The sequence below is a fragment of the Sorex fumeus genome, unplaced genomic scaffold, assembly GCF_029834395.1.
Source record: "Sorex fumeus unplaced genomic scaffold, SorFum_2.1 ptg000044l, whole genome shotgun sequence".
Classification (NCBI taxonomy): Eukaryota; Metazoa; Chordata; class Mammalia; order Eulipotyphla; family Soricidae; genus Sorex; species Sorex fumeus.
Genome location: NW_026606101.1, coordinates 1,858,260 through 1,873,091, shown reverse-complemented (window position 1 = coordinate 1,873,091; position 14,832 = coordinate 1,858,260). Strand labels below are relative to the sequence as shown.

At 52.7% G+C, this 14,832-nt stretch overlaps 1 protein-coding gene across 1 annotated transcript in view; it reads left to right on the top strand.

The window, feature by feature from the left end:
• Window positions 1-12,233, top strand: part of STK4 (serine/threonine kinase 4) — a 96,028-nt gene extending 83,795 nt beyond the window's left edge. Inside the window, exon 11 of the mRNA XM_056121639.1 lies at window positions 11,986-12,233. Coding sequence (XP_055977614.1) covers window positions 11,986-12,144 — 159 coding nt within the window. The 3' untranslated portion in view covers window positions 12,145-12,233. The remainder of the gene's footprint in view (window positions 1-11,985) is intronic.
• Window positions 12,234-14,832: the final 2,599 nt, after the last annotated feature.

Below are 14,832 nucleotides of genomic sequence, written 5' to 3'. Positions count from 1 at the left end.
GGTCCTACTAGCCTGTCAGTACTAGGAAATTTGGAGGTGTCATGAACATTCCAGGAGCTGTGGCACTGGCACGGTTTTGTGGCTTGGCCGCTTGATGAGGTTCAGTCGTGGGGCTGTTTCTGTGCCAGAGGGTGTCAGGGGTGGCTTGGGGCAGCTGGGCCTTCTGGCAGGGAGAGCAGTCTGTCCTGCCCTGCTTCTGAGATGGTCCCAGAGCCCTCAGCCTGGCGACCGTCCTACCTGTGACAATTTGGGGGCTTGGTGTTCTTCTGGAGATTCACTGCGGCGCTAGAATGGCTTGCTTTATTTAACCCAGTTTCATTTTGGGTTTGTTTTTTTTTTTTTTGGTACAATTTCACTTTGTGTCTTAAGGCTGTTACTTGAAATAACAGGATTCATATTTTGTTTCTTAAAATTATGTAATTCAGACTTGTCCCGAATTAGAGGGAGTGCCCCATCTTTGCACTTCAGATTTTTTTTTCTTCTTCTTATATTTATTTATTGGATCACTGTGGGAAAAGTTACAAAGCTTTCAGGTTTAAGTCTTGGTCATACAATGATCAAACACCTTTCCCTTCACCAGTACTCAATTTTCACCACCAGGAACCCCAATATACCACGAGCGGCTCTCTGACACAGCCATAACACCAGACGCACAGAAACCAATCTCGCAATTATCTGGCTCTTTGCAGAAATCCAAAATCGTGCGGCCGCAATTGCAGCGGCATGACATTATATGATTCTCAGATGTATTTTTTTATACCGTCTCAGAGACTCTGAGGACAGGAATCGTCATCTCCTGCAGCTCATGTTTCCTTCATCCATGGAGTTGGTTAGGGCTCTGCTGGGACTTGCACCCTAAGTCTTGCTGGCTCTGGGGCCCTGGCGTGTTCCTGTATCTCACCTAAGAAGACTCCCTGGGTGCCTCTGTGCAATAGGATGCTGCCGTTTCTTCCATGAAGATTTCCTCCCAAAGATCATGTGTGCAAAGTGCTGAGCACAAGACCTAACATGTGCCACCCAGCCAAGAGTAGCTCTGATAACCGTTCGCGGTCATGAGACACTTAGGAATGTCTGGGATCATAACTTGTTTCCATAACTACCTCATGTATCTTTGCCTCCAGTGTGAAAACCACCGGCCCCCCCCCCCCCATCACACACTTTTTTTTTTATTAGTGAAACACCATGAGGTACAGTTGTAGATTTACAATTTTTTGTGCTTGGGTTTGATTATACAATGATCAGATACCCATCCCTCCACCAGTGCCCATTTTCCACCACCATGGATAATATCCCCCCCACCCCTTTCCCCCCATCCCCCCTGCCTCTGTGGCAGGGCAATCCCCTGTGTTCTCTCTCTCCTTTTGGGTGTTGTGGTCTGCAAAAGAGGCATTGAGTGACAAACATGTTCAGTCCATAGTCTACTTTCGACATGCATCTCCCCTCCTGGGAGGATCCTCCAAACACCCTTTATTTGGTGCTCCCTTCTCTTTCTGAGCTGCCCTTTCCTCTAGAATGCCTGGCTGGCCACTAAGCTATGGAGTAATCCTCCTGATGCTGATCTCAGCTATTCTTGGGCATTAATCTCATATTTTGTTACTTTATATCCCCCAGATGAATGCAATCTTTCTATGTCTATCCCTCTCTTTCTGACTCATTTCGCTAAGCATGATACTTTCCATGTAGTACCACTTGTATGTAAATTTCATGGCTTCATCTTTGCTAACAGCTACATAGTACTCCATTGTGTAGATGTACCAAAGTTTCTTTAACCAGTCATCTGTTCTTGGGCATTCAGGTTTCTTCCAGTTTCTGGCTATTGTAAAGAGTGCTGCAATGAACAAACAAGTGCAGATGTCACTTCGACTATACATTTTTGCCTCTCTGGGATATATTCCCAGGAGTGGTATTGCTGGGTCAAATGGGAGCTCAATTTCTAATTTTTTGAGAATCGTCCATACTGTTTTCCAGAAGGGCTGAACCAGTCGACATTCCCACCAACAGTGAAGGAGTGTCCCTTTCTCGCCACATCCGCGCCAGCATCGGTTGCTTTTGTTCTTTTGAATGCCATCACACACTTTTTGTCTCATGCACACCCTACTCACTCACATCCCTTTACCATCCTGCTCCTGCCCAGCCCAGCGCAAGTCTGGAAACAGAGCAGGCCTCACAAGTCATGCTAGAAAGCTAGATACTCTTAGACTTTTGGGTTGGGGCGATGAATATTCCACATGGCGAAAGCCAGGCTTATGGTCATAGGAAAAATACCTGACTTCGTTACGGCTTTGCCTGTGCCAAAGATCACCCTGATGCTCACAGACCAAAATAAAATGGCAGATGCGACACAAGGCAGGTGCACCGTGCTTCTCGGAGTGTGTGGTGACAACTCATGGCAGCGCAGAGCTGCAAACTATTCTAATTTTGCAGAAGTACGTCAGAAATTAATTTTGTCATGTAAATTTAAGAGTGGTTTTTTTTTCAGTAAATTTTAAATAAGTAATGTATGCAAGTAAAGTGCTTTATATTATAGTAACACCTCATTATTTTAAGGAAAAAATTTTTGGTTTCTGTTTGTACTTGTAATCAAGCCATGCTTAGACAACCACTTGCGCATTCTCTCTCTCTCTCTCTCTCTCTCTCTCTCTCTCTCTCTCTCGTGCGGTCAGTTCTGAACCCAATCTTCCAACCCCCTTGCCATTACATCACCATGCCCCCCGCCTTTGAACCAGTTTTTTTTCAAGGCCTATATGCCAAACACAGTAACAACAAAGTCTCCAATGGAGACGTTACTGGGCCCGCTCGAGCAAATCGACGATCAACGGGAGGGCCTTTACCTTTACCTTTTATACTTCATTCCAGTTTCCCTGGTAAATATCCCGTATACTCGCAGTCATGCGTTCTTTGGTTAGAATTCTAATAACGGTTCTGTGAATTGACTTGAAATAACCCTATGCATTGATTGCGGTAATTGTTCACTGACAGTGCTTTTGCATCTTCTCTTCCTCACTGGAGAAGCAGTAGGAAGATTTTATAAGGGGCTGATGGAAGCATAATTTGGCATGGCCATAATTTGAATCAGAGGAAATAGCTCATTAAAACTCTCCAAAGGTTCTTTGAGGGGCAGGAGCGTCTGAAGTGGGATGATCTAGCGCATACGTAAGCCCCGTGGGGTGTGATTGGATTGTCAACTCCCTTGCTTTCCTGCGCCACTGTCTCTTCACGCCTCTGCTGAGAGATCGCCACAGCACCCGAAGAATCTTGCTTTAGTAGGGTCACCTCTTCCCCGGTGGGAATCCACGCACAGAGAAGGAAACCTCTGCCTTCCGTCTGGGGCTCTGTGCGTTATCAGGGATGCGCTTTTGGGGGCTCCCAAGGGGTTCCTGCTGAAGGTTGGACAGACGGATGCTTCGTTTGACCTTTTGGCTTCACTCAAGCGTCGCTGACATGTTGCTGAATTCCAAAGGTGTGTTCTTCCCTCACTCTTGGCCACAGTAGACACCGTCAGTGCCAGGGCAGCTGTTGACACCCGTCTGGCAGGAACAGGGTGTTTTGAGGATGGCTGTCGGTGACATTGAGATTGCTCTGATCAGAATGCTCACGTATGTGCTGAAGCTTGTCTTTACAAATGTTGACCATCTCCTTGGAGGCTTTTTGGGGTCGTCTCATGACAAACACCTTTTTTTTTTTTTAATGTTACAAGGTAGTTCACAATATTTGATTACATGTAATAGTCAAACACCAGTTCTACCACTATGACACCTTCCCACCACCATATTTGGGATGTTTCCACCCCAAGCCCCAATCCCTGTCCCAAAGCACAACCGAAATAATATATTTTGTATTGTCTGTTATGAAAAACCACTGAAAAGGCTACAAAAATGTATAGAGGAAACAGTGTGAAGATTGTTCTTTTTTTCCTTTTTTTCTTCTTCTTTTTTTTTTTTGACTTTTTGGGTCATACCAGGCGATGCACAGGGGTTACTCCTGGCTCTGCACTCGGGAATCACCCCTGGTGGTGCTCAAGGGACCATATGGGATGCTGGGAATCGAACCCGGGTCAGCCATGTGCAAGGCAAACGCCCTACCCGCTGTGCTATTGTTCCAGCCCCCAAAGATTGTTCTGTTTTGACAGGGGTCATTAAGACTTCTTTAGGATATCATTAACATGTTGTTAAAGGTTGAGTGATGTGAGCTTTCATATATATATCTAAAAATATGTATATATGCATATATACATATATATACACACACACACACACACACATATTTCCCTCTATGACTGATTGCCTACTATTTGAACCCCATTGAATGTGGTGTGGTACTCTTGGATAATGGGTAGGGAGTATCTTATGGTGTGTTGCACAGTCGCAAACGTGGCTGTGTGGTCTAGGAATTGTTCACTTCTGTGCGTGAGGCTCAGTCCGAGCGTGTGAGGAGCGGTCGTGAGCATGGCAGTGGTTGGGTTCTGGAGGTTTTTGGCTGCTAGGACTGGGTCCCTTGTGGCAGGGAGGGCTCTCACCCACAGCCCTCTGGGGCGCCCTCAGTTGAAACAGCCTGGTGTGGGGCCCATGGCATGGGTATGGCTGACAGTAACCTTCCGAGGTGAGAGTCTCAAGCCGGGGAGCAGCATCCGTGGGCCTCAGCCCTGGGCAGTGAGCCCACCTGTTCATTCGTTCCCCCTGGGCCTCTGTCGCTGGGGCCACGGGAAGCTCGGCGTTGCATTCTGATGTGTTTAGCTCGACTGCCGATTCCGGAAGGACTAATTGTGTGATTCCTATAAGTTCGTCTCGTGACGCAGCGTCAGCCGGATCTTCTCGTTTGTTCTCCTGACCAGCTGGACGGCTGACATTGACAAGGTGTAATTCAGAATTTCAGGGAGGCAAAGGCCATCTGAGAGAGCAGTTTCTGTCAGCCTTCGACGTTTGTGCCAGTACGAGGAACCAGAATCTTTGCGGCGATTCGTCCCGGGAAACAGACGCAATGCGTGTGATCCGGGGGTGCACACAGAAGGCACTTTCAGATATGTGGTCTGTGCCATGCACCCTCTGTGAGCTCAGCAGGCTTGGTCCTCCTCATCACAGCAGCAGCTGCTACTTATGTTTCTGACAGTGTTTTCAGTAGATGCACAACAATCTGCTCAGGCAAGAATCTTTGGGCAGTATTGGTCAAAGGAGGAAACGAGCAGCTACTATTTATGGTACTCAGATATTCCCTTTTCGTCCAAAGCAAAGGATTTCAGGTGGTCACTCAGGCTTACCCACTTATTTCCGTGTGCACTGGACATTGTGTGTCTTACCAGTCACTGTATCACTGAATCACTGTCATCCCGTTGTTCATCAATTTACTCGAGTGAGCGCCATTAACGTCTCCATTCGTCCCAGCCCTGAGATTTTAGCAGCCTCTCCTTACTCATCTTTCCCAACGCTGCCGTATTGGGGGCTCTTTCAGGGACAGGGGAGTGAGACCCATTATTGTTCCTGTTTTTGGCATACCGAATACGGGGAGCTTGCCAGGCTCTGCCTGTCTTACCAATGCCTTGTAAAACTACAGCTTTCCTTGTAGGATATTGTCACGCTGTGTTGAAAGTGGGGAAAAGGAGGCACATTTAGAGGTGGTCTACCCTCAACACAGCCACCTCCCGTGGAACCCAGGTCTGCCAGATCGAAACTGGTGCTCACGTCCCAAGGCCCAACTGCTCCTCCCGCACATACAGCCCTACAGGACTCACTGGCCAGTCATGTTCCGGCCCCCGAGAGCTGCTGGCAGGGCTGGGTGACGGGCTCTGCATCAGCTTCAGCAGCCTGCTGTCCAGTCCCTGGATCTCAGCGGCAGCGCTCGGCCGGCAGTATGATGAGTGCCCTCCTGGTGTTCAGACCCGGCCAAGGGCAACAGAGCAGCTGTCACCCCCATTTTGCACAGGAGGAGGAACCTGAATTCCCAGGGCGGCCGGGCAACTTGCCTCAAGTTGCTCAGTGCAGTGTTTGGGAATGTGAGGACCAGGTATACCCAGAGGTAGCACTTCCAGAATTCTCCCAGCCTTCCTGTCTTTGTCGTGGTTGCAGGCCATTTGCAGAAATTCCGGCAGGTGGTGGCCACATCCCACCTGTCCTCACACCGTATCCCTTGGGGTGAGGACTTACTCCCTGGGGACCCTCCTTGACTCCCCTGCCGTGAAGGCGCAGTAGGAGCACCCTGCCTTGCAGCTCAAGCAGGTAGCTGATATGTGGGGCTGAGTTCCAAGCACTTGACCCCTACCTGAGTACTCCACATCTGGTGGCGTCCAGCGGGAAGAGAGCATTATGTCGTGCTTAGCCGGGGCGGCTGAATCGCAGACCACAGCGTTGACTCCTGGAGGGCCAGGGCCTCATATTTTATTTAAAAAATTTTTTTTTATTTTATAAAGTAGTTCACAATATTTGATTACATTTCATATTCAAACACCCAATCCCACCCCCATTACACTTCCCCACCACCATACTTCGGGTGTTTCCAGACCCCAATTTCTGCCCCAAAGCAGAACCGAAATAATATCATTATTTCCCTCTAAGAAGGTTGGTTGCCTCCTACTTTGAATCCCGTCAGATGTGGGACGGTACTCTTGGACTGTGGGCAGGGTGTGTCCTGTGAAGCGTGGCACAGCCGCAAATATGGTTGTACGGTCCAGGCAAGCGTTCACTTGTGTGTGAGGCTCGCCCCGAGCGTGTGGAAGGTGGCCGTGAGCGTGGTGGCAGTTGGGTCCTGGAGGTTTTCGGCTGCCGGGGCTGGGTCCCTGGGGCGGGCAGGGGTCTCACCCACCCTCCTCTGGGGTGCCCCGAGTGAAACAGCCCGGTGCAGGGTCCGGTGGCATGGTTATGGCAAGCGTCATGTTGCTCCCTTCTGGGAGAGAAGGGGTGTGTGATCTGGATGGGGCCTCATCTCTTTATTATTATTATTGGAGCGATAGCACAGCGGTAGGGCGTTTGCCTTGCACGCAGCCAACATGGCCGACCCGAGTTCGATTCCTCCGCCCCTCTCGGAGAGCCCGGCAAGCTACCGAGAGTATCTCGCCCACACGTCAGAGCCTGGCAAGATACCCGTGACGTATTCGATATGCCAAACACAGTAACAACAAAATCTCCAATGGAGACGTTACTGGGCCCGCTCGAGCAAATCAATGAACAACGGGAGGGCCTTTACCTTTACCTTTTACCTTTAGTTTTTATTAGTGAAACACCATGAGGTACAGTTGTAGACTTATAAATTTTTGTGCTTGGGTTTCAGTTATACAATGATCAAATACCCATCCCTCCAGCAGTGCCCATTCTCCACCACCAAGGGTCCCAGTATCTCTCCCACCCCCCATTTCCCCATCCCACCCTGCCTCTGTGGCAGGACATTCCCTTTTATTCTCTCTCTCCTTTTGGGTGCTGTGGTTTGCAAAAGAGGCATTGAGTGGCAATCATGTTCGGTCTATAGTCTACTTTCAGCATGCATCTCCCATTCTGGGCGGTTCTTCCCAACACCCTTTATTTGGTGCTCCCTTCTCTATCTGAGCTGTGGGGCCTCACCTTTTAAAGAGAAACTTCTACACAGTGGAGTTGAGGCCTCCCTGGCTCAGCCTTCCTGAGACCAGGCGGAAGTCGTGGGGGGCTGGGGGGGTGCAGCTGTGTGAGCCGAGGCAGGGGCCAGTGTGAGCAGCCACATGACATCAGGGTGGCCTGTGAGACTCCGAGCCCTGCCTTTGCCGTTTCCCAAAACTGACGGGTTGATTAACGCCCAACGGCCGGGCACTTCTCAATAGCCGTGATTAGGAGCCTTATTTTAGTTTCTTCTTCCTTCGGTGCCCTCTTCGGGAAGGGCGCCTGAGGCCCTATTGTTTGGTGTGCGCCCTGGCCTGACCTCCATCCTGGCTTGTCCAGAGGGGTCACTCGTCTGCCTTTGGGTTGCCTCGTTCTCTCCCCAGCCTAGTTCTGGTTGTCTGGGGCCTGAATGTAGTGTTAGGAAGCACGTGTCCTAGAGAGAGGACCGTCCCCCGGCCTTCTGAGTGACCCGTGCGTTACCCTCCTGTGGACGTAGCGCCCCTTCTTCCTTCCCCCAACCCCTCACCCCGAGCCTTGCTTGCTGCCTGCAGTGGTGTGCGAGGATTGTGTCCCCCACGTTCCAGGGGCTTGCGTGAGGGGCCACCTGGCACCGTTAAGGCTCATCCCTTCAAGCAGTACCAAGCCCCTGAGAGAAGTCGTGGGGTTATAAGGAGAAAAGAGGCTTGGGGGTGAGGGGGCGCTGGGGCTGTCGGATGGCACAGGTGCCTGCCGGGCACTCAGGGCCTGCCCTGTGCCACTGGTCTGATGGACATGCAGAGAGCAGACTTCAGATCTGAAAATCTAAGTGGTGGGGGGGGGAGGGGTCACAGTTGAGAGAGGATGCTTCAGCATGAAGGGACGGAGAGACCACAGCCACTCTTGAGTCTGCCCATAGCGGAAGAACCACCGGAGTTTCACGTAATGCCCCTTGGAAATTGATTTCTGCCACCAAGGACCAGGAAGGTGAAACGCTCCGCCTGGCGCCTTTAACCCACTCCCGGAGCTTGTTTTACAGAAAAAATCCATATCTGGCCGGCGGGGCCGACTCATTAGCAGTGGCCAGCTCCGTTCTAATAGGTGAGATGTAACTTCTACCCCCCCCCCCCCCACCACCACCATGGCCTCTGGGAAGTAAATTAGTCAGGAGGTGGTGGGGATAAGGGGGGGGCTGCTTGTGGTTGGGCCCGGGCAAGGGCAGAGACGTCGCCTGGAAATCCTTCCACTGGAGGCAGCAGTTACCTCCTGAGAGGTTTGCTCAGAGGAGAACGAGAAGGAAGCGCTGTTGCTCATCAGAGGAGGGCGCTGGGGACGCCCCCAGAAGCTTCGTCAGCGTGTGGCCCTCTGTGTCTCTCTTCCTGATTAAGTCTGATTAGGTAAGACTTAATTATAGTCCGTCTCATTTAGCGTGGTTACTTGGGCCTTGGAAACAGCTGCTTGAAGAAGCAGTAAGCAAAAAAACGAGCGATAATGAGACTAATTCCACCAGAGGCAAATTGATAGACTAATAAGGCAAACTCGTACGGCATATTTGTGGCCTCAGGAATCTCCCCACCCACCTAAAGAAAGACCCAGAACTCCTCTAACCTCAAACCATCACTGGTGCCGCCTTCCTTTGTCCTCTCACTTGCCAACCCGTGTGTTCCTTCCTGTTCAAGCTCGGGGGTGGGGGTGGGGGGCTGGAGCTAGTCCTGGCCACCCAGGAAGGAGCTTTGGGGCAACGACTGGACACAGTGTGGGGGGGCGATGGGGCACCCCGCTGGGCTTCGGTCCAATTCATAGCCCTGGGCTGATCTCTGCTCTTTAACTCCTGGTTCTCTTTCTTCATTTGGCTACTGGTTCTCCATCCTAACAGAGACCAAAAAAAAAAAAAAAAGCCAGCATCCCTCCCAGGCCCCCTTCCTTCCTTCTCCAGACTTGCCTTCTGTACCCATCGCCCCTTCTCATGTAGGCATAATTTTCTCTTTGACTATTGTTTTGTTTGTCCGTCTGGTGTCACCAAAATGTAAGCGTCACAAGGATTGTTTGTTTTGTTTTGTTTTTGTTTTGTGGGGGGGAGAGGACCACATCCCCAGAACTCTCAAGTCCTTGGGGTGCTGGGGCTCGAACCTGAGCCTCCTGCATGCACAGCATGCACTCGGCCCTTTTAAGTTCTCTCTCTCTACCCCTGCACCATTTTTATTGTTGTCATTTCCACCTAAGTTTCCTGCGTGCTTGGCAAAGCAGGTGTTCAATGAATATTTGCTGATGGCTGGCTGGAAATGTCTCAGTGAGCAATAAATACGCGAGTGGGAGCTGTGGGGAAGTCCCAGCCTTTTGGTACTGTTAGCTCAAAATAGAGAATTTTTTTTTTAATTCTACTTTAGATGAGAGGGGATGGGAGTGATGTGCTGATGGGAGATTGTTTGGAGATTTTCCAGCAATGTCTAATGGTATTTAGAGTGATCCTAACAGCGGTTAGTCATGACAGCTCCGAGAATTCCCTCTTAGGGATCCCTCGGCATCTGCCCAGCCCTGCTGGACCCGGATCTGTCCTAAGGCCCCACGCCCAGCTCACCTCTGACTCTCCTCACGCCTCAGAGCTGGAGGAGCTCAGTGTTGCCTGCCAAGGGATGAAGAAACCAAGGCTCCGAGAAGCGTCCGAGTTCCGCAGCCAGTGGGGGCTAGGAGCTGGGTGCCTGAGGACCAAGCCCTTAGCCACCAGGACCATTCAGTGTTAGCTAGAAGGAGCCGGAGAAATTTGTTTGCTTGCTTTGGGCCACTCCTGGTGATGCTCAGCGATCACTCCTTGTGGGGCTCAAAAGACCATATGGGGTGCCAGAGACTGAACCTGGCTTGGCTGTGTGCACGGTGAGGGCCTTACCCACTGAGCCATCTCTCCGGCCCCAGGAACTGAAAAAACTTTAGGATGAGGCAGGCATCACTCTTTGGCGCCCCTGTGGGGCCAAGAGCAGAAGCCTAGAGGGTTTTCTAAAATCCAAGTCAGGGAAGAGTCTTTGGCCGGCATGGGGTAAGAGCGCCTTTGGCTTCTCACTCAGGTCACCTTCCTAAAGGGGCCTCCCAGGGGATTCCTCTGGAGACAGATCACTAAGCCCTGTCTCAGGAGGCACTGCAGCACCCTAGCCACGCTCTGTCCCCAGCCCCCGAGGGTCACAGAAAGGGTCTCCTTCACCCGCCTCTGCAGCTCCCAGAGGACCTGGCTGGGCTCTGGGCTCCTTTAACGCTGTACCCGTTAAGCGGGCACCAAGCTCACAGCCCAGCCGCTCTGAGTGGGGAGTCCTCGTCCCTCCTGCCCGAAGCAGCCAATCCTCCACATGCCCCCAGCCGCAGCCACCAGGGTTGGTGCGTGCAGGCTCCTGGGCTCTGGGAAGCAGCATGGACGGCCGTGTTGGCACACACCGCGCGCCAGGCCCTGCGCCAGGGCTGTGCTGCGGCCACGATCCCACTTAGTTCTTCCATTCTGAGCATCAGCCGCATCCCAAGGTGTTGGACCGCGGCTGAGCCGCTGCTGAGGCTTGTTGCTCCTGGGACAGTTTTCAGCAGGTGGTGCCGGAACGACCTTGCTGGGCTTTGTGTCTCGCTTCTGCTACCCGCCGGCACCAGCACGCTTCTCCTTCGGGCGCCCTTTTCCATCTTGTCGATTAAGTAAGTCGAAAACAGTCCCAGTACACACAGGGCAGGGTCATGGCCAGGATAGAAGGGGGGCGATGTATGTGAAGCATCTGGTGTCTGCGGCATCGTAAGTGCTGTTTGCTAGTGTCACTATCAACATGCATGATATTAACGTGTAGGTTAAATCCTGCTTATCTCCTCCGGATGATGGGAGCTTAATCTCAGAAGTTTCGGGGCTTCTTTCAAACTCCACCTCCCCACCCCTCCGTCTTCCCCAGGTTGTTTCCTCCTCCCAGGAGAAGTGTCCCCAGTACATCATCCACCAACGGCTTTTAGCGTCACAGTGCTGGACCCTGGGGCGGTGTCCAGAGAAGGCTGCAGGCAGCCACCAGAAGAGCTCAGGGACTGCTGTTGTTTCATCTGTATCAAGCACTGTTTGACTTTAATCCACCAGCAGGGACCCTGCATGTCAGGAATTGGGTAGGGCGTTTGCCTTGCACGCGGCCAACCCGGGTTCGATTCCCAGCATCCCATGTGGTCCCCCGAGCACTGCCAGGAGTAATTCCTGAGTGCTGAGCTAGGAGTAACCCTGTGGATCGCTGGGTGTGACCCAAAAAGCAAAACAAACAAACAAAAGCCAGAGCAACGAAAACTGTTATTTAGTAAGCTTTTCGTTGAGCCCCAAGGAAATGAAAGAAATTAGCACCAGGAACTCCTCAGATCCCCGCCAGAGGCCTGGAGTGTGTCCCTCAACAAGAGCGAGCGGGGCCGTGTGTGTCCCCCCCACCTCCCCTCACTCCACTGTGCGCTTCTCTTTCAGCTCAAGAGTTGGACCGTGGAGGACCTGCAGAAGCGACTGCTGGCCCTGGACCCCATGATGGAGCAGGAGATCGAAGAGATCCGGCAGAAGTACCAGTCCAAGCGGCAGCCAATCCTGGATGCCATCGAGGCAAAGAAGCGGCGGCAGCAGAACTTCTGAGCAGTGCTGGCCCCGTGCGGGGGGAGCTCGTGTCCACACTGACCTTGGGGGCATGGGGGTCCAGGCCGGGCCGGCGTCTCTGTGTGCGTCTGTGGCCCCCAGGCCGTGTGTGTGTGTGTGTGTGTGTGTGTGTGTGTGTGTGTGTGTGTGTGTGTGTGTGTGTGTGTGTGTTGTGTCTGAGCCACCGGGCTTACCAATTCCACGGGCTCCTCCCGGCGCTGTCAAGTCCAAGTTTGAGAGCCCAGGCATGGAGGGAGAGACCTCTGGCAGGAGAGCCGGGCGAGTCTTCCATGGTCTTTGGTTTTCCTCCTCCCAGTAGCAGCTTTCAATCGTTCTTTCGGGAAGACTTTGAAGAAACGTATAAATATGCACATATATACATATATATATAAGTTATGGCCAAGATGCCCCGGGTGGCGGCATCTCTGTACAGGTACAGTCTTCGCCCTTCGCCTCTCTCCTGGAAGATGACGGTACTGTGGAGTTTGCGGGCAGAGGACACCGCAGCCGGGCGCCCCCCGCCCTGCCCCCCCCCAGCTGGCCTCACCCTTCTGCGGGGGGCTGCATTGACAGATTCGGGTTCGGGCCGGTTCTTCCAGCCCGGCTTCTGCCTCGAGAGGGCCAGCCCGGGCCCTGGAGCCATAGGCGGGGTCCCAGGGCAAGCCCCAGAGTGGTCAAGTTTACTTTTTTCTACCCAGGATGAGCCTGGCACCCTCTTTGCGATTTCAATGCCTTTCATCCATTCCTCCCCCTCCTTCCTCCCAGCTGCCTCCAGTCCCAGCTCAGATACTGCCCAGTGCCTTAGGGGAGGAGCCGCGGACGGGGCCGGCCTAGCAGGAGCCCTCAGCACACAGGCCACCGAAGCCCAGGGGCTTCTGCAGCCGTCACTGTCCAGGCAGCGGTCACCCCGTGGCGTGTTTGCTCCACATCCCGTGTAGAATGGGCTGTGAAGGGCATGGCTTGCAAAGTCCACATTCAAACAGGTGCCCTCTCTCTCTCTCTCTCTCTTTTTTTCTTTTTATGCTCAGGGCTTGGGAAAGGATAAACCAAGACCATACTAAGATTCATTCTCCAGGAGACTCGGCCCAGACCCTGGGGCCCGCCAGAGCTGTAAGGGACCACAGGCTTCGGGGCAGAGGCCACGGCCAGAAAGACCGAGCAAGAGAAGGCAGGAGCAGGAAGTAGGCCTGGGGCTCCTTGCTCTTGGTTCACGGGACTGTTATCCCCTTCTCCGAGGGAAGAAAGGATTTTTTTTTCCTTGACCGAAACCCAGTTTCAGTCAAGGGTTCCAGGAGGTGGACACTCGCCAGGCGAGCGGCCAGGAAGGGATTCCCCTGCGGAGACGCATAAGCTTCGAGACAAGGTGGGCGGATTTAAGGCATCCCGCAGGGTTTTCAGGAGATAGTGCTGTCTCGTCCACGGCCCTGGCATGAGGCTGCATGTCCTTTGCGTGTCCTCTGCTACCCCGCTGGGCGATGCCAGCTCTTCCGAGAGCTCTCCCCTTGGGTAGGGGTGTCCGGGCCGCGTTTCACCTTAGGGTACTGTGACTTGACTCCATGATAGCTTTCATTTCCCCCAACTTGGGTGTCTCTGGGAAGGCGGAGAGGAGGTCCCTGGTCTTGCACCCAGATGCTCTTCTTTGCTCTGGGAAATGAATTTTACAGATTCACGCAGCAATTGTTGATCTGCAGAGCTGGGCCCGTTAAACCAATCGGAGGCTGGAGGGCGGTTCAGAATCCCCCTTGATTAAAGTCAGTGCAGCCAGCACCCCCCTGCCAGGCAGTGGGCTGGGTAGACTGCATGTCAGCTCCGGGCTTCACCCTCAGTCTGAGTTAGAGGTGAAGAAGCAGGCGCCGGAGAGGGCAAGGCTCTCTTGTCTCGCCAGGATAGCCAGAAAGTGGTGGAATGAGTCTCTCAGCACCCCCGGGGGAGTCTGTATGTGCAGGGAACATCCGTGATCTTTTTTCTTTTCTTTTTAAAAGTTTCTTTGGTTTGGGGGCCACACCTGGCAGTGTTCAGGGGTTACTCCTGGCTCTGTACTCAGGTGTAACTCCTGGTGGTGCTCAGGAGACCATACATACAGGAAGCCAGCCAGGGTCAGCCCTGTGCGAAGCAATCCACCACCCTCTCTTGCAGAGACTAAATTAGCTGACCTTTCTGATGGGGAAGTAGCTGAAGTCCGAGAGCCAAGCGAGTTTGAAAGATCAAAACTGGAGAGCATGCCTCACTGCCGCTCGGTGGCTTTTTAAAAACTCTTTTTTTTTTAAAGACTCTGCACTTGGCCGGACAGGACAGGGACTGCCCGTCATCTCAAGCGAGATGCAAGTTACAGGAGGTCCCTCTGTCCCCTGTGAAGGTTTGCGGCTCTTGCCTTGAACTGGCTTTTGTTTCCAGCCTGTGCCCATCCCCCACACAGGTCCCTCTGAGAGCGTCGCGCTGGCTCTCGTTTGACACCATTTCAGGCCAGAAGCCAGTTTCCTTTGGATCAGTTTCCTGACAAGGTCCACTGATCTGCTGGTGACAGGCGGAGAAACGCGTCCTAGTCGTGTCCTGGTCGTCTCGCCCTTTGACTCCTAACTGCAGGGCGGGTCAGCAGAGCGTCAGTCCCTGCATGAGCCTTTGTGACTCCGTCTCCTCAGGAACCCTTAGCCCCTGACCCCTTCTCTCCTTCTGAGAAGTGAGCCACGC